Source organism: Agelaius tricolor, unplaced genomic scaffold (genome assembly GCF_023055355.1).
Source record: "Agelaius tricolor isolate 1412-34295 unplaced genomic scaffold, bAgeTri1.0.p SCAF_11, whole genome shotgun sequence".
NCBI classification, from domain to species: domain Eukaryota; kingdom Metazoa; phylum Chordata; class Aves; order Passeriformes; family Icteridae; genus Agelaius; species Agelaius tricolor.
In genome coordinates, this window is record NW_027269271.1 from 4,309,235 (window position 1) to 4,327,843 (window position 18,609).

Genomic DNA, 18,609 nt, shown 5'->3' on the forward strand with positions numbered 1-18,609 from the left:
AGAACCCTTGGTGGCTTTGAAAGAGATGGCAGAGAGGAAAAACAGCCCAGCATTGGCAAAGGGGGGAAAGAGACTGAGAGAAAGAAGCTGAAAATGTGCTGAAACAGCTGATGACAGCCCAAACAGCAGGAGAAGGCTCCTGCCTGCCAATTAATGAGGCTCTGGTGCTAATTTGCCACCTTGACTGCACTTCTGAGCTTGTCAGGAGAAGGGGGAGGAAAAACAAAAAGATGAGGCTAAAAAAGCACCAGCAAGGTTTTGGTTTGCCTCTTGGCCATGCAGATGTCACTGGGCTTGGGAGAGCCAGGGGAAACAGGGGGGGCTGGTGGCAACCCCCCAATGCCCAAGCCTGGAGTGTGGAGAGAACGAGGACAAGTTTCCATGGGCTGGTGCTGGCAGGGCAGCTCTAGGCCACGGTGCTGCCCAGCTTAGGGGTGCCAACTTCCCAGGGATCACATCCCACCATCTGCTGGGTTGCTGGGAGAGTGAGAGGTGGTCCCAAGTGTGCCCAGGAGCATCTCTGGTACCTGTGGTGACTGAGTTATGAGGAAGGAGCCAGAGCTGTGCTGGGGCAGAGAGGGCAGCTTGGCATCTCCTGCCTCCCCCAGCAACGCTGTCAAGCACAGAGCAGATCTGCTGGCAGCTGCCTGGTGTGGCTAACAGAGCCACAGGAGCCCTGGGCAAAATGCTCAGCCTGCAGCTTCCTGCCAAGCCAAACCCTGATTCCCCCCTCCTGCCCATCCTGCAGCCCAGACCCAGAGACCACGGGGATGGATTAAAAGCAACATCTGCACCAGTGTGCTGTTTGCATGCAAAGCAGGAGAGTTCCTGCCAGCTCCAGCCCGTTACCTGGAACTCTCCCAGCCCTCCCTCCTCCCCTGGGATGTTTTCATTCCTGTGCATCCACGTTCTTCTGTGCCAGGCTGGCCCAGTGTTAGCTGGGAGCCACAAGGGGTAAACTGAGGCAGGCTGGAGCAAGAATGCAGAGTTGGGCTCACAGCCTCTCTCCATGGCAAAGCTGTCCTTGCTGTTTGGGCCCAGCCTGAGGCAGAGGTGCCTTTGGGCCACCACCTCATGGCACACAGGAATGGAGGCTCAGCCAGTGCTGTGGGAAAAGGGTGTAGGTTACAAAGGGGGAGCTGTGGGCTGTTTGCTCAGGTGCAGCCCATCCCTGGCTGTCTCAGGGTGGCAGAGGGAGGTAGGACCAGCCCCAGCCTGCGGGCTGTGAGCTCTCTCTGCCCTGGGAGAGCTGTGCAGGTAACCCCATCCTGCTCTCTGGGCTAGGGGTCAAACATCCTGGCCCTTCCCTGGCCTCCTTTTCCCTGGCAGAGCTGCTAAACAAACGTGTCTGGAGGCAACCAGAGTGTCTGCAGTCAAGCAAGTGAAGAGCTCAGCTTGTTATTTAAAGGCCATTTTCTGGCTTTCATACTGCAGAGAATCTCATATAAACACAGAGCCTAGGAAGGGACAACCCCAAACACAGCAGTTGTTAAAACCTAATGGATTTGGTGCTGAATTCCTGGTTCAGGCTGGCTGTTCCCACCCTGAGGCCAGATCCCAGCTCTCCAGCCAGCCCTGCTGCCATCAGCACTGCTCTGTGCAGGGGAAAGCACTGCAAGGTAATCAAATGCTGACCTCCAGTTATTAACCTCGTCCTTTTAATCACCTCCACTGAGTGCCTTAATTGCTGGGCAGGGATGGGAGGCCCTGGCTGCTTCCACCTGAGATTCCCACACAGCCTGGCAGTCCCTCCCAGGGCATGCTGCTGCTGCTCTTCCTTTAACTCACACACATCCCCCAGAAAGGTGGAAACATTTCTCTCCCAAAATACAGCAATTTAGCAGCCAAATTTAAGGAACCACCTCTGTCTGTTTCTCTGAGTTAAAGAGGAGGTGCAGCCCCATGGTTTGGGGGTGGGTGACCAAGGCCTTGTGTGCCTCTCCGTGTGCTTCCCAATGGGAAGTGCTTTTTGCTGAGACAGGGCTGTGCCAGCTGCCAAGCCTTGGAGTGCCTCATTCCTAATGGGAATTGGCAATTTGGGCCAAACTCGGTGCCTTTAGGCAATAGATTATGGATATTGCTGGGAGGCTGTGGTGAGAGGAGAGTGCAGCCCCAGGGACAACTGCTGAGGATGCAAAGAGCTGATGGCTCCTCCTTCCAGCTGCCTGCCTCCCCCTGCTCCCTGCTTTTTTGGCATCAAATTAGAAGTAAATTGCCTTTGTCCACTTCCTCCTCACACATGGGACTGTTAGGGCATCACCTGGCTCCATCTGGAGCCAGAGAAGTGCAGGGTGCATCCCTTGATGGGTCCTTTGCAGTGCTCCCAGTCATCCCAACAACTCTTGCATTCATTTTGAGGTGTGTTTAGGATGTGGGACTGGTTCAGGGCACCAAAAAACATGGTAGGAAATGCTCTGTCTAGAGGAGATGGGATGGAGTTAAGGAATGTTAACCTGACACCTGGCCCACAGGATGATGGGGAGAACCCCAGAATGGTTTGGGTTAGAAGACACCTTAAATCTCATCTTGTTCTAACCTTCCACAGGCAGAGACACCTTCCAGTAGAGACCAAAGCCTCATCCAACCTGGCCTTGGACACTTCCAGTGATGGGGCAGCCACAGCTGCTCTGGACAACCAAGAAGTGATGGAATATGTACAGCAGAAGCCAAAATAACTTCTCTAGCCAGGAATCCTCCTGGCAGCCCTGCCTGCTCAGGAGCACTGCTGGCCTTCATGCCTGTGCCCTCCCCATCCCCAGGCTGAGCCCAGAGGATGGCTTTGACTTTTCATTTCCTCCTGGTGTGTTTAATTGCCTGGGTTTTTTTCCCTTTAGGACTGGGAGAGAGAGGAGAGGTGGGCAAAGGAAGACAGATGTGTGGAAAATAGAAGTCTAGGTGACAGATTGAGGGCTGCTATAACCACAATAGCCAGCCTGATGGATTGATAGATTAGACAGGGAATATAAATAGCAAGTATGGTTTATCTGTCCCTGTTTTATTTTCCTCTTGTCTGTCTCTTTATCTCTCCTGGTGTTATTTTCCTCCCGCTTATCTCTTTATCTGCCCAGCCCGAGGATGGAGGAGAGGTGGGTGACAGGAGCAGGATGGATGAGTTCAGGTTTCCACTGCCTTTGCACATCCAAGCAGACAAGTTTTGCCAGCTGTGGAGGATTAGAAGGCGTTCTCAGACCTGCACACTGATTCACTTCTCCCATCCCTCTCCTTTCCCTGCACCACCCCCTCAGTCTGCACGCCTCCCTTGGGGATCCCTGCGGTCACAGGGTCGGCTCCTGCCTCTCTCTGCCTCATCCTTGGCCAAGGAATGAGGGCAGGCACTGGAGCAGTGAGCTCTGCTTGTCTGGGTACCCGACATTCCCATCTGACAGCCGGGCAGCTCCACTGCTTGATATTCCAGTCAGGCACCCAGCACAGCAGCACCGGGAAGGAGGGAGGGAAGGAGGGGAGCCACACAGCACAGGAAAAGCCAGGGCTAGGGATGACAGTAACTGTTCTCTTCTTTTCTTTCTTTTTTTTTTTTTTTTTTAATCTCAGTTGGTTTTGGTAGCTCTTTTGCTCAAAAAAGGCATTTTTTTAAAAATATATTAAACAGATACATTTTACTAAGATGTCTCTTGGCTGGAGCCACTGACAAGAAATGACACTCCCCAAATGAATAGGCTTAAAAAAACCTGTCCCAAACAAACCAAATAAATAAATACATAAATAAAACATTTTCTTTTTCTTTCTTTTGCATTAGGGTGGGGGGTTTTTTTGTTGGTTTTTCTGTTTTGTAGGGAACCTTGGCCCAGAGGTCTCCGTGGGTGTCTGTGATGGCAGCATCCCCGGGCAGGTGCCAGGTCCTTCCAGGCAAGGGGTGAGACGGTGCCTCGGCATGGCAGCAGACACGAGGTGCTCGTGGAGAGGCCCCAGGGGAGACCTGCTGGGTCTGCAGGGCCTGTGCTGTGGACCCCCCCCAGCACCGTGTGCGAGGCCACGGCTGCAGGATGGATCGCGGGGGACGCAAAGGCAAAGGTGCCAGTAGAAACCTCTTAAAAACACTACAAAAGTTGGGGTGGCGAGGAGGCCGCCGCTGGGGGATCCTTACAGTGGGTTAAGCACCTGCTCTGGTGGGACCAGCAGCTGCCTCTGGCCAAGCCACATCCCCCTGGGCTGCTGGCACACCTCCCCAGCCACCTCCGTGGTGGCCACAGTGGCATTGTCCCCACGCTCAGAGCCAGTTCACAATGCCATGAGCCATCCCTCCTCCTCAGTCCCACTGGCATCCTCCATCCGCCCGAGCCCTGCGTCTCTTTGGCCAGTTGCTGGGTGTACCATGGAAGCACGCAGTTGGCACTAAGGTAAGGCCTTGATTTCAATTTTTAGGGTGGTTCTTTCTCTCTCCTCCCCAGGAAGTCTGTCCTGCCAGCCCCCTGGGCCAAGGTGTGAGCGCTGCCAGCTGTGTTAGCTGCACAGCTTGCCCGTCTCCTGCTCCAGGGCGTTGGGCAGCTTGGCATTGAAGGCCCTCAGGGAGGACTGGATCCTCGCCACCTCGTTGTTGGCCAGCTTGAGCCGGTGCCGGAGCAAGCAAGTGAAGAGGTCGAGGCGGATTTTGCCCGGGGGTGAGAGCCTGTTCACCCTGTCCCTGATCTCCAGCAGCTGGAGCATGGCTGAGTCCTGGGAGCCCTGGGTGTAGGGGTAGTCCAGCTGGAGGATCAGGTCACGGATAGCGTCCGGCTCAAAGGGCAGGCTGTAGCCAAAGACTTGCAAGCTGTTGATTTTCATGTAGCCCAGGTTCTTGGAGGGATCTGACATCTCCAAGGGCTCGTAGTAGATTGTCTCGTTGGAGCTGTCATCCAGAGACTTGATGCGGCTCCGCAGGTAGACGTGGACCGTTTCAAAGAAGGTCTTCCACTTGTTGCCCAAGGTGATCGTCCAGTTTTGGCACTGGGCAGAGGCATCTACGGTAGTCCTTTCCCAGTCTGGGAAGCTGCCCTCGTTGACAGGCATGAACCAGCTCTCTGAGTGGCTTCCCCCAAAGGGGTTAACATAGATGGCCATGACGGGCTCCAGGGTGCTGTTCTTGGTGAGGCAGATCTGCAGAGAGAGGGCCAGCATGACGTGAACCAGCCCAGGCTTGTACTTGTTGCTCTTGAGGGTGAGGAGCATGCGCTTCCTCCAGGAGGGGTCGAACCAGCTGCCCAGGCGCATGTCGTTGCTGATGAAGATGGAGTGCACCTCGATGCGGCTGTCCCGCTTCTGCAGGAGGTACTTGAGCTCCAGGTCCTGCAGGTCCGTCTCCAGCCCCAGGTAGTGCTCCAGGGAGTCGGCCACCTCAGGGCGGCAGAAGCCCTGGGTGAGCGCGTAGCCGTGGTGGCAGGTCCCGCAGCGGGTGCTGTTGTCCTGGTCACAGCTGGCGCAGGCTGGCCCCTCGCCCAAGGCACACGGTATGGAGCCCTGGCAGGAGGGCTGCTCCAAGGGACAGCTACAGCTGTGGCTTTCTTCCAGGAAGGTCCCAGGCACGGTGGTCTCGCTGCAGTACAGGAGCGACTGTGCGCGGCTCCACCAGTAAGGGAGGGACCTGGTGCACAGGAAACACAGAAGAGAGGCTTAAATGGCATCTTCTGGGATGTGACTGGCTTTCTCTAAGGATGGAAGAGCTGCCCACCTCGTGCTTGTTTTCAGCTCTGCTGGTGGCCCCCCCATGAACCCATTTTTCACCTTCAGGTCTGCACCTGATCTCTCAATGCGACATTCCAAGCTGGTACAGCCACTCCTGCTGCCTGCTCACCCCCTCCTCGGTGGGAGCTTCTCCAGTTGCAGGCACAGGGAGGTAGCCCTGGCTGTGCCCCACCCTCGGGGCATGGGGCAGTGTCCCCAGCAAGGGCTGCCAGGGCACCCTACCTCTCCTTGGGCAGCTTGAAGCGAGGCTGGCGGTGGCAGCGCTTGCTGAGGTTGAAGAGCCGCCGGATGAGCCGGAAGGTTTTCCTGGAGAGCAGCTTCAGGCTCGTGCCCAGCTGCTGGTAGCGATGCTGGACATCCAGATCCATGCTCCAGAAGTGGGAGATGGCTGTCCTGTTCAGGAAACGGTCCGTGGGCAGTCTTTTCACCAGGGCCTGAAACTCCTCTGTGGGGAGAAGGAGATGGCATCAGGGACTCTGGAGAGCAGGCAGTGAAGGTGGAGCTGAAAGCAATCTCCCTCCACCCGAGCTCTTCACGGTGAGAAGACCCAGCACCCAGCCTGGGCTGCTCACAAGGGGAAGGAGATGCTCGGTGGGGTCTGCCCAGCCTCACCTGACTCCTCGAACTGGCTGTGGTGGCTCTCCCAGGCCCGCCCGAGCTGGGCCAGGCTGCTCTCCAGCGCCTGGATGTCGGCCTCGGGGCAGTTGCAGCGGGGGAAGGCGGGCTGGCACTGGCAGCGGCAGTCGCTGCGGCGGCACACCAGCTCCCCCGCCGAGCCGCAGGCGATGTAGCTGAGGGCGGCGGCCACGAACCTCTCCCGCAGGTAGGAGGGGAGCACCGTCTGCAGCCCTGCGGAGGGAGCAGCCCCGAGGGCATCAGGGCACGCACGGAGCCCCTCAAACATCGCCTGGGCGAGGAGGGCACCAGCCTCTCCCCCCTCGCCGGGCTCCCACCCTCGCATGATCATCATATCAATTTGCTGTGGAGTCGCTTGTCTGGGCTCTGCATCGATCTCGGCTCCTCTTGGCAGACAAGCAACAACCTCATCCTGCCCAGTTTTCATTATTTTCCTCCCCTCTCCTCCCCAGCCCTGAAATTAGAAGCAGCATCTCATGCCAGCATCCTCCCCTGCACCCCCCCGTGCACCCACAAGCATCCCATGGCAGCACTTGTCCGCCCCCACATCCCCACGAGCCCAGTCCTACCTTGGAGCTGCACTTTGTTCTCAGGGCTCTGCACCAGGACAGAGCTCACCGAGTCCAGGTTGTCATAGTTGCTGCAGCCCAGTGGCCCTGTCCGTGTTTCTGTCACCTAAGGTGGGGACACAGAGGCGGTCAGGGTACACAGGAGGGGACACAGGGCGCCCTACCCAGATGAGAGCGCTGCAGATAATCCCTGACCCGCTGGCCAAGCCCCCCTCCTCATAGCAGGGCGATGGTCGGAGAGGAGAACTAATTATCTGCTAATTAGCTGTTGACAGGCGGCAGCCCGCTGAAAAATGTGCCTTTATTAGCGTGCCCAATTTCCCACAAATAATGGGAAGGTGTTAACTTTCCCGGCTCTCTCCTCTCTGGGGGATGCTGTTCCAGCTCGGGCCAGCTGCGAGGGGCCCCTGGGGAGTCCCGGCGCTGGCCCCTGCTCAGTCCCTCTCCTACCTTGATGGCAGCCGTGGCGATCTGGATGTGGTGCAGCCGGCGCAGGGTGCTCTCCCTGTCGATGAAGTAGGAGGCTGCCAGCTGGTGCAGGGTCTCCAGCGAGACCCCCGAGCTGTTCCCAGCCCCCGCCGCGGGCTCTGCCCTCCGGCTCAGCTTGCGCTTGTCCACGAAAATGGTCAGGGACTCCTCTCCTGGGGGGACACGCGACACTTGTGGAAGGCTGTGGGCTCCCCCCATTCCCTTTCCTGGCCGTGCAGTGCTTCTTTTCCCACTGCCCCTCCTTGTGCGAGGGGCTGAGCAGCCCAGCACTCACCTCCCAGCGTGGCAGCCAGCAGGAAGTGTGTCCCATACTTCTTGATGAGGCTGTCGGTGATCTGCTGCGGGCTGGGCCGCCGCCCCAGCAGCCGGATGTTGCGGATGAATTCGGGGGCCAGGGGAAGCGGGAGGCTGAAGAAATCTTTCCTCTCCAAGGCCAAATTATTCACCTTCCAACGGGCAAACTCTCTGTGGGAGGAGAGCAGCAGTGGGGAGAGGGTGTGAAGTGGGTCTGGCCACGGCACCACATGCATGCTCTCCTTCCTTATGTCCCTGATTTCCATTCAGGACAGGTGGAAAACTCTGGTTACAATCATCCCGACCTGCCCATTGGAAGTGAAGGACCTGCTGCCAGCTATGGATCCAGGCAGGACAAAAGCACCGTCCCTCCCTAAGCCATTGATGGTGATAAAGAGCTACAAGCAGCGGAGATGCCGGCTATTGATTAACCCAGCACCTCCGGAAGGCATTAATCACAGCCCAGGGCAGGGCTAGAGCCTTTTCCAGCCCTTTGGGCTGCCTGCAGCTCATCCCTCCCCCAGCCTACAGATCCAAGGGAAAATCCAGCATCTGGGGGTGTCATGGTTTTAAACATCAGCAGCATTTTGTGGGAAGCTGGAGGTGTTGGGATGTGGTGGGTCCCCTCAGAGCCCCAGATGCTGTGAATGTGCCACCCAGCCTGTCACTGCCTCCAAAACCCCACGGCCTCATAAACAACCAGCAGCAAATTTCAGCTTAATCTTTGGCATTTGGCTCTAATTAAAACCAGGCTGTGCCTCTCAGACAGTTTCACCAGGACTGGCTGGGAAAACAGGGAGAGGGAGGGAGAAGGAGGGAGCAGTGGATGGGTGCAAAGCAGCAGCTGCTGGGCTTGGCAGATGACAGGTTGCCTCCCACCATGACTTTTGGGCCCAGAAGATGCAGGAGCCAGTAGCAGAGCTGAGGATGAGGCAGGGGGGATGCTGCCTCTCCCCTTGCACACACACACTCCCTCGGGGCTGGGGTGCCAATTTCCCCCCTTCCATCTCAGAGGCAAACAAGCCCCAAAGGCTGAGAGCAGGTTCTCTGCCTCTGGGGAGGTGTGAGCCAGCTGCTGTCCCTCTGGCTGCTCCTTCCTGTCCCACCACCGTCACCAGCAGCATCCCTGGAGGATGCAGGTCCCTCAGCATGGCAGCATCACCACACAGGAAAGGGGAGAGGAGCTCCCTGGGGGTGCTGGGCTGCATAACAAGGCTGCAATCCCTGCACCCACGTCAGCATTCCCAAGAGGCTCTGGTCAGGCTTTGCTTCGCTGCTGGAAACCCCCAGGGCTCAGCACTGGTGGGGAGTGGAAGGGAAAGGGCTCACTAGGCAGAGGTGGTGGAGTGGAGTGGGTTTCCCACAGAGGTTGTCACGGGGTGGCCCTTTGCTGTGGTGAGGGGACCACACTGCTGCCAAACGTGGTCTCTGCTGGCAAGAAACCCCCTCCAGCCTTGGCCCCCATGCATATAGCATCCCACAGTAGACCAGGGGCTGATGGCACTGGGGACATGCCAGGGGGTCAGTCAGGCTGGCTTTTCTCAAGCCCCAGCAGCATCCCAGCCCCAGAGGACTGCCAGTCTAGGCAAGTTCAGTAATTTGGCACAGAGACATCTTTGTGCACAGAAAAAGGACAAAAGAGCCTCTTTGTCCAAAGGGCCTGGAAGGTGGACACCACGTGCACACTGTCCTTTCTGCTGTCCCCAGCCTCCACCCCAGGGCAGGAGATTGGTAGGTGGAGGATGTCCAAAGGGACTGGAGCACACGAGACCCATCCAGCCCAGTGGGCTCTGTGCCTCCTGCCATAAGGGCTGATCCCATCTCAACCTGTGCACCAAATCCCTCCCATCTTAGGGCAAATCCTGCCTGGTGTCAGGACCCAGGACATCCCTCTGGCTGTCCTGAGCAGCCAAGACCCCTGCCAGGGCTCTCAGAGACCCTGGCACAGAGCCCAGAAATGCCTGTGGGTTTGATCATGACCCATGGAGCAAGTTACCAACCTTAGATGAAGATCAGCAAGCCACGACAAATTAAGTAGAATGATAGTGAATTTATCACAAGGTGAAAAAGTAGATTTTGGGGTTTCTAGAATGGAGGTTCAGGGGACAAGATGGAGGAATCTGGGCGTGTCCAGCCTTTCTCCTTCTTCTTCTTGGCCTCCATCTTCTGCTGTGATGTTGGCACTTTTAGATTGGTTTAGAGTAGAAGCTCACTGTCTAACATAGGTGATAGGTATTGGGAAGTAATTGTAAACATTGTACTTGTAGTTTTTAGTATAAAGACATAACACTGCCCTGGGGGCAGGTAGAATGCCTGAACTGTCCTGCTGGACAGGCCTCAGCAGGGCAGGAGAAAGAATTTTATAAATAAGATACAATAAACAACCTTGGGACTGAGAAATGAAGAGCCCTGACTCCTTCTTCAAGCGCTGGGCTGGGAAAAGAGACTTTCTAACTTCTCTCAGGGTCACTCTGAGCAGCTAGAGACCCTGACAGCCTGGAGCCCAGCCTGGCCTCACCATGAGCATCCTGGGGGGGGCTGCTATTACATTCCCTGGAAAAGCAGCATCTCACACCCACCCAATGGACAGCCTCCTCCCACTCATGGGGGTCTGCTCACATGGATTAGAGAGGGTCTGCCTCCACTTTGCCATGCCCCCACATCCCCCCAGCCCCTCACAGCCTCTCACCTGTAGATCCTGTACCTGGTGGTGAAACCCTGCCGGTAGCGCTCCATGAAGTCCACGTACTCCTGGGCTCGGTAGAAGGGTCCCCGGTCGGTGAGGAGCCAGTCGAGAGGCGCCCGGGCCGAGGGAGAGGAGGATGAGGAGGAAGAGGAGGGCGTGGCGGGGGCTGCATGGCCCTGGGGCACGGCGCTGCAGCGGCAGCAGGCGCTCAGGGCCAGCAGGGCCAGCGGCCAGGGCAGCATGGGCGGGGGCCCGTCAGCACGGGGCAGGTCCTGCCGCCCCATCCTGCTGCTGCCCGGCCGGCTTCTTCATTCTCTCACCCCGCGGCAACCGTCCGGGACAGCCCCGCCCTGCAACGACAAGAGGGGAAGCCCGTGAGGACCGGAGAGAAACCGGGAGCAAGCTCTGGAATGCTGGCTGGGATGCTGCTGACAGAGGGAAAGCTGCGCTCCTGGGAGAGCCTGATCATGCCACAGGAAAGAAGAGATTATGGTGCTGGGGGTGCTGGAGTTAAATGAGATCCTGGTTGATGGCTGTTTGAGGAATTTCTGGCTTTTTCTTTATGTTTTTCTCTGCTGGACATCAGCCTGGCATATTATTTATTTATTATTATTATATGACACAGCTCGCTGCTGTGGGCTGCCCTGCACCCTGCATTGTGGGGACAAATGTCACGAGCACGCAGCTCATTTCAGGTGGGGCTAAAAATTATAATCGTGGGGAACTGGGAAAATGAGTTTCTCCAGGTATGGACTGAATAATGTCTGGTTGATGTTAGACCTGTCTTTGTGTCCTGCTAGTGTCTGGATGGATGGATGGATGGATGGATGGATGGATGGATGCCCACTCCAAGGCTGCCTAGGCTGATGGAAGTAGTGTTTTGAGTGCAAAGTAAAGATGGAGCTTTTCTGGCAGCAGCAACCACAAGGACAGAGCTTGACTTTGCCAGCAAAGGTGGGAGATGGGGATCTGCAAGGTCTGACCAAGGCCAGGTGTGCTGTGAGGCAACAGCAGCTGTTTGCCTCAGAACAGGGACCCCCTTGCTGCAGTCCTGCCAGGGAAGGTGGTTTTTGTTCCAGGAAGGCGGCTGGAGCCCAAATGCCCATCCCTGCTGAGCTCACACCAACCCTGCCTTCTCCCTAACAGGGCTTTGCTGGATGAATCATCATGCTTGAACATGTAATAATATGTTTTTTTCAATTTTTTTTCTCCCTCTCTTCTATATTTAAACCCTTAAGGGTGCCCTTTGATTACACTTTCTCAGCTTCTCGCTCAGCCCTCGAGGCTGGGGCCCTGTGAATTTTAAACAAAAGCTGAGACTTTCACATCACCAGGCTGGGGTGCCAGAGCAGTGGGGTGGGCAGGAGCAGCAGGCAGGGCTTCTGTTCCCCCACACTCTTTTTTCACATGTCACCCTGGTTTTTCCCAGCCTGGCAGGCAGCCACATGACAGCCCAGTCACTGCCTCCTGCCCCTGGCACGTGGGGCAGGATGAGACCAAATCCTGGCCCAAACCTGTCCCATGCTGGCCTGGGGGGCAGGCAATGCCAGCCTGGTTTCCTCGCTCTGTGCCTCAGGTGTTGGAGGGGGCATCTGTCACCCCCAAAACGTGGCAGGACCTGATGCCAGAGGCTCACAGAGCTGCTTGTGTGCTGCCATGTGTGGGTGGTGGCTGAGCCAAGGCATTTGGCTGCCCCCTAATCCTCCCTGCCTGCAACCAAGGCTGGGCTGAGGGCAAGCAGAGAGATGGGATGCAGAGTCTGCCTGAAGCAGACCTGCAGCTTGCTCCCCTTCTCAGGAATATTTGCTGGTACAATTAAAAATTGATGTGGCCTGGGGACCAAAGGGATCCTCAAAGCTCAAGATTAACCCCCCAGGTTCATGCTGCCTGCAGCTGTGGGTCCTGCTGCTGTGTCCAGGAGAGAATGGTGGCAGCCAGGGTCTGGCAGTAACCTCATGGATGGTTTAGATACTGACCACAGGCTAAACCCTCAGTGATTTGAGCCCTTTCCCACACAGCAAGGAGGAAAGCAACACTCTGGATCTCAGCTCAGAAGCTGAAGGAGGGTAAAGCCTCCTTGAACAGCTCCTTTTTCTAAACCCTGCCCATGGAAACACACTGCTTGTAGCATTAAATGTGGCTGTGACAGCAAAACAGCTTGTTTAAATATCTGGTGCACTGGAACTCTGCCTGTTGCCCCACAAACAGGCTTGGCACACCCTGTCTCCTTGTCTCCCATCATCATCCATGGGTTTTAAGTGGCTCCTGACCCAGCTCCAGCTGAGGTGGGGCTGGGCAGGGGCTGCTCCCTGGCTGTGTCCCTCTCCCCCCTCCCTCCACACGGGTCTGTAGCAGCCTGGGTCTCACAGGGGATGTTAAAGGGGGTTTTAAGTGGTTAAAGGAGATGCTTTTCCACAAGTGCCATGGGACATTGGCCTCATCCATCACCACTTCACACCAACACAGACTGGTTTTGCACCAGTCACTTCACCACCCTCCCTGAGGCTTTCCTGGTGTAAATCAGAAGGACACAGGAGCTTTCTTCCTTTGATTCAAAGCACAGAGGGGATTTTTTTTTTTGGGGTGGGACACACCAGGCAGAGCACTGTCTTTTCCATCAAACCATCCTAGACATTAAATGCTTCCCACCAGCACTAACCATCCTGGAGGGCATCTCCACGTGCCTTGGCCAAGAAAGGCTCCCATGCTGTCCTTCCCCTCAAAATCCCCTCTCCCACCACAGCACCACAGCTAAAGCAGCAAACATCTGGCTCACCATCATCTGGGGATGGATATTATGGGTAGACCCACTTTGGGTCACCTTTTCCCTCAGGCTGTGGTCCCTAGACCAGCTAGAAACCATCTCAGCCTGCTCTGACACCTTCCCTGGGGAGCTGGTTCTGAGATTCCAGGCTGAGCATGGCATGTTTCCCTATGGCTACTTCATGTTTTACTACAGAGCAATAAAAATAGGATTTGATATTTCCAGCACATGGCCGGGGCAAACTGGTACAAAACCAGTGAAGAATCCCTCCTGGTATGAAGCAAAGTTTCCAGCCTTGCTGAGTGAGCTTTTATTCACACTTCCCTCCTATTTACACCGCGTGTGGTGGCACCTCCGAGGGAGGCTCCTGCCTGGGGACGGGTGATGACGCACGGCAGCATCCTTGCCAACAGGAGCTGGAGTCCCAAGTCAGGCAGAACGGGCAAGGAAAGGCCTGTGTGGGGGCTGCACTGAGCTCTGCAGCAGCTCATCCCCACGGAGCAGCTCTCCTGCACCACTGTCAGCTGGGGTGATTTATTTCCTCCTATCGATCAGGAGTTATAGAGAAGAAATATGTGCAGATATTGCCATAGCTCCGCACATCCTCAATCCCCACAGCTGGGGGGAACTGGCTCTGCTTTGAGGGGAAGGGGGGCTGCACTGCAGCTCTGTGGGGTTGGGGCAATGCTTTGCAGGGTGCACCTGCACATGCTCACACCAGGATCCTCCTGGGATGCTGGGGAAAGTAAAGCTCTTAGAAACAAGTAACCCCCTTGACCTTACTACTAGAGCTGGAAATAACTTTCTAATCACTTTTCCTTGATCCAAAAAAATGAAGATTTGATGAGAAGCATCTGACAACTCTTTTTTTTTCTTCTTCCTTTTGATTTAGAGTTTTGCATCACAAAAGTTGGAAAACTTCCAGCTTGTTATTTTTTTTCTCCTCTTCCCTCTTCTGTAAAAACCCCGAAGCAAAGAAGAAGAGTACCAAAGTAAATATTATTGGCAAATTTTCCTAGGATCACAACCTCTTTCAGGGCCAAGTCTTCCTGAGCTTCTTGCAGCCCACTGTGTCCCCACTGCCTGCAGCAGAACATCCTGATGTTCCTCCAGTGAGGCTGATGCATGGCCCACACTGTCACATGTCATGAGCTACATCTTAAAAAGAGCTCACGGCAATTTCTAGAGTCACTCACTCCCCACCCTGGCGATGGCAGTGGGTCACTTCTGCGGTGGTGTCCTCATCCAAAATGGTTTGAGAGGCTGAAGGAGGGATGGGGGTGCTCAGGTGATCTGCAAAAGCCTCCCTCTGCTGCCCTTGGAGCTGACAGTGACAGCAGCAACACCCTCAGCACAACATCGGAGTTATGCCAGGGTCCCGCTTGCCTCCATGCCCACGGCATCTCCAGAGCCACGTGCTCCACCACTCATCAGGCTGAGCTCCATAATTAAGACGTTAGCTAATTGTTAGGGACATTAGCATTGATTTGTGCCCTTTCATGCTGCAGGAGCAGATCTGGAGATACAGAAACTGGGAAGCATGCACTGGGGAGAGCAGCAGTGGTATTTGCCAGGAAGGTTCCAGATGGACCCTGGAACCACCTCTGTGCACGCTGAGCTGAAGCCCAGAGCCAAAGCCAAGCCCAGTGTCCATGGCAGGTACACAACACCATCGGTGGCAGGGCTGTGGGATGTGCCCAGTCACAGGGAATGGTCCCTGGGGCACAGTGGGAGCCAAGGTGCATCCGTGCAGGAGCAATGGGGAAGGGTCTGGAGCTCCCTGGGGACGCCTTTCAGTGCAGACAAACATCAAACCCAGTGACTGAGTCACCTTCTCATTAAACATGGAAAAGCTTTATCAAATTAAGGCCACTTAAAAGAGCCTGGGCAAAGGCTAAGTGCAGTTTAGCGTCTGAAGTGGATTGACTCAGCTGAGCCGTGCCTATCTGTGAATGCACGCAGGCACCCAGGCCACCTCTTGCTCTTGCACACCTCGGGACAGACAATCCCAAAGGGCTCAATTTTAGCAGGATGCTCCCATTGCTCCGGGGCCACCAGGCTCACCTGGGGCTTCGTGAAACTTCTCTCCCCTACATCCAGCCCTGCCTACACTGTCTGCCCTACACCTCTCCCCTACAGCCAGCCCTGCCTACACTGTCTCCTCTGCCCTACACCTCTCCCCTACAGCCAGCCCTGCCTACACTGTCTCCTCTGCCCTACACCTCCTCCCCGCCCCGGCTCGGCTGTGGCTTGGGAGGAGCTGCAGCGCCGGGCTGGTACCCGCACGCTGCCAAGGAAGCTCCAGGGCCCCATTGATCAGCCGGGGTAATTAAGAGAGCGAAGCAGGCACCGCCGGAGCGACAGCAGCGCGGTAATCGCTGGCAAAGCGGGCACGGCGGGGTGCTGGCAGCCACCTGGCAGCCGGCCCCGGCCACACGGCTCCGGGCGTGGGGACAGACAGACACCTCGGAGCCGTGGTGCTGAGGATCGCAGCCGTGGCTGGGAGCGGGTTCTCCCGCTGCCACCCTCTGGAGCCCGATCAGTCACCACAGCCGAGGGACCCCAAGTCATTGCCGGCCCCCTCCTCCTCTCAGCTCATGAGACCGGTTAGAAAACCTGTAGGACTCAGCGACCTGGGTTCCTTTTATTAGCTTTTCTTCACATCCTCAAGAGCGAGACACTCGAAGATGAGAGTAAAGGAAAATAGCAGAAAATCCCAGAACTCAGGGAGCCGAGGATTTGCATAAGACATCAAATGAGTTGAAGCCTGGGCCGCTGTCAGGGGAGATGGCAGCTGCGTGCAGAGTCGCACCAGTGCCATGTGTTCTGCCCTCTGGCTTTGCACACCCGAGACTTTCACACCTACGGGCAAAAAGCCTCTTAAATAAAGCAAATAAATGTGCAAAATAGAATTTCCCCCTCAGCACAATGACGGCAGCAGCAGCTCCGGCTTCCCCACCTTGCGCTGAGCTCTCAGACCAAAGAATCCCTGCAGATGGATCTTTGGGACCGGGGAAGAGCAGCCCTGCTGCACACGAGGGGATGGGGAAAAAGAGCAACCCTGTGCACAAGGAGCCAGGGAAAGGGAGCAGCCCTGCAGCCTCCTCACTAGGGAGGATGGCTCCTTCCTCCTAACAGATCCTGCAAGCCCAGTACCATCCTCATGCAGGAGGCAGTGCAAGGTGAGGAACACTGCTTCCCTTTCCTGCCTTCACACGAGTGACAAGTGTCACGGACGGGCAGTGATGCACAAGTGTAGCTCAGCGTTGGCAGTGCAGGATAAATAAGGTGGTGGGTGGCTGGTGCTGGGCAGAGAGAGGGAGCGCTCCTCTGAGGTGTCAGAGCGGGGCTACCCCCCTGGAGACCCAGCTCCCCAAACTGTCACTGCACGGCCACCAAAGGCAGCTCCGCTTCGGAAAAAGTGCAGGGGCCTCCGGGGCTGGCAAGGACCCTCCTGGCTCCTGACAGAGAGGGGACACTGACATCTGCCGGCGGGTCCCACCCGCCCCGAGCGCCCGGGCTCGGAGTGCCCGGCCCCGGGACCGCGGCGGGGACACTCCGGGAGCCGCCACCGCCGCCCCCGGGCAGCCACACGCGGGTCCCTGGGGAGGGACAGGGCAGCGCGGCGCCCGGAGCTGATGCGATCCAGCGCCTTAAAGGCACTGAGTTTTGTTTGTTACTGGAAAGATGAGTGTGAAGGGAAGGGAGCCTGGCAGAGGGGAGCTCCCTATCTGAGCTGTGCCGGGTAGGCGAGCAAACATCTCCCGACGGTCACGCACCCACTGCTCGACTCGATGCTGCGGAGCGGGGCCCTACGGTGCGGGGAACGGGCGATCCCCTCACGGAACTGATCCCCCCACAGGCCACTGATGATCGGGGCCCATCGGAGAAATGCGCGTTTCAACACTTGCGGGGGCATCTCCCCGGTCCCTGCGGGAGCGGGGTGTCTCACACGGGCATTTCACATCGGGCAGCGCACTCAGAGCACAGCAGCAGGTCCCAGCATCCCGGGCATCCCGTTTAACCCGGTAGCCCGCCGGTACCCGGTCCCACCGGGCCGGTGGCAGCCGCCCCTCACCTGTGCGGCCCCGCGCCGGGGCGGCTCCGCCGGGCAGGACTCGGTGCCTTCCCGTCACCCGAGCTCGCCGGGGAGGATGCGAAGCGAGCCCGGAGCGGGGACACAACTTGACCAAGGTCACCGAGCGAGCCGCCGTCGGTACCCGGGATCTCCGCCCTTGCGGAGCCGCCGCTCGGCCCACAGCGCTCCCTCCCCACCCCACCACCGGCGGGACCCCTCCGCTGCCTCAATCCCCGTCCCCCAACTCCTCCCCGCGACCCCGCGGACTCACCCCAGGCTCCAAATCAGCGCCGGCGGGGCACCGGCCGCCTCTCCTTGGCGTCCCGCTCGGATCGGCTCCGGCTCAGCGGCCCCGGGCGCTGCCCCGCCGCCGCCTCCGGGCCGCGCCATGTGCGGGCGGCCGGGCGGGCCCCGGCGGCGCCGCCGCCGCCACCATCCCGGGCTCCCTCAGCCGCGGCCGCCGGGTCCGCGCGCTCCGCGGGACCGCCGCGCCGATAATATATGCAGCGCCCGCAGCCAATCACAGGCGCCGCCGGCGGGCCCGCGCGTCCCCATTGGGCGAGCGGGGCGGGGAGGGGCGGGGCGTGGTGCGGGGTTGCCGCTCCCGCCTCCCGACCCGGGGTGAGCGAGCCCCGGGATGTGCGGGATCGGGAACGGGAGAGAGCCTGGAGAGCATCCCGGGATGTGCGGGATCGGGAACGGGAGAGAGCCTGGAGAGCATCCCGGGATGTGTGGGATCGGGAACGGGAGAGAGCCTGGAGAGCATCCCGGGATGTGCGGGACCGGGAACGGGAGAGAGCCTGGAGAGCATCCCGGGATGTGCGGGATCGGGAACGGGAGAGAGCCTGGAGAGCATCCCGGGATGTGCGGGATCGGGAACGGGAGAGAGCCTGGAGAGCATCCCGGGATGTCCAGAATTGGGGAATGGCGGGATTGGAAGGGACCCTGGAGATCATCCCATTCCCATCCTGGGCAGGGACACCTTCCTCTAGACCAGGTTGCTCCAAGCCCTACCAACCTGGCGTGGAACACCTGCAGGGATCCACATTCCCAGGTTCTCTGGGCACCCTCCTGTGCCGGTCATTCCCGGTGAGCAGCAGGAGGATGCTGTCAGTGACACCAGATTTAGTATTCTCGGATGGTGTTTTAATGTGTGTTCCATTTATCCCTCTGTGTTCTTCACACCTCCCACCAAACCCCTTCCTTGCTCCTCTTCACACCTCCTTAGGCGTTCCAGGGCCACCGCTCCTGGGGGTGCATCCCTTCCCTTTTCCAAACCTTGGAAGAACCTTGTTGGAGACATGCTCTAAGTAATGCAATTTTAAAATCTATTTTATTTTTCAGAATGGAAAAGCTCCTTTTAATGAGTTTATATTCCCTGGTGAAAGAAGAGCAGTGAAAGGGCCTTGTGGAA

General features: G+C 57.5%; 1 protein-coding gene across 1 annotated transcript; it reads right to left on the reverse strand.

Annotated features, from left to right (window-relative positions):
* Window positions 1-3,598: 3,598 nt before the first annotated feature.
* Window positions 3,599-17,660, reverse strand: BRINP2 (BMP/retinoic acid inducible neural specific 2). The gene is made up of 8 exons (XM_071435905.1): window positions 17,467-17,660; window positions 10,357-10,703; window positions 7,648-7,838; window positions 7,335-7,525; window positions 6,885-6,990; window positions 6,292-6,528; window positions 5,902-6,124; window positions 3,599-5,578 (listed from the first exon to the last, which is right to left on the reverse strand). Exons 2-8 carry the CDS (start codon window positions 10,635-10,637, stop codon window positions 4,462-4,464), a joined length of 2,346 nt encoding a protein of 781 aa, XP_071292006.1. The 5' UTR covers window positions 10,638-10,703; window positions 17,467-17,660; the 3' UTR covers window positions 3,599-4,461.
* Window positions 17,661-18,609: the final 949 nt, after the last annotated feature.

Excerpts from the sequence above, each read along its gene's own strand:
- BRINP2 (XM_071435905.1), bottom strand. The coding sequence starts at position 10,637 with ATGGGGCGGCAGGACCTGCCCCGTGCTGACGGGCCCCCGCCCATGCTG. Across the intron at positions 6,529-6,884 it reads GAACAAAGTGCAGCTCCAAG|GGCTGCAGACGGTGCTCCCC; the intron begins GTAGGACTGGGC and ends CTCCCTCCGCAG. Across the intron at positions 6,125-6,291 it reads CAGCCAGTTCGAGGAGTCAG|AGGAGTTTCAGGCCCTGGTG; the intron begins GTGAGGCTGGGC and ends TTCTCCCCACAG.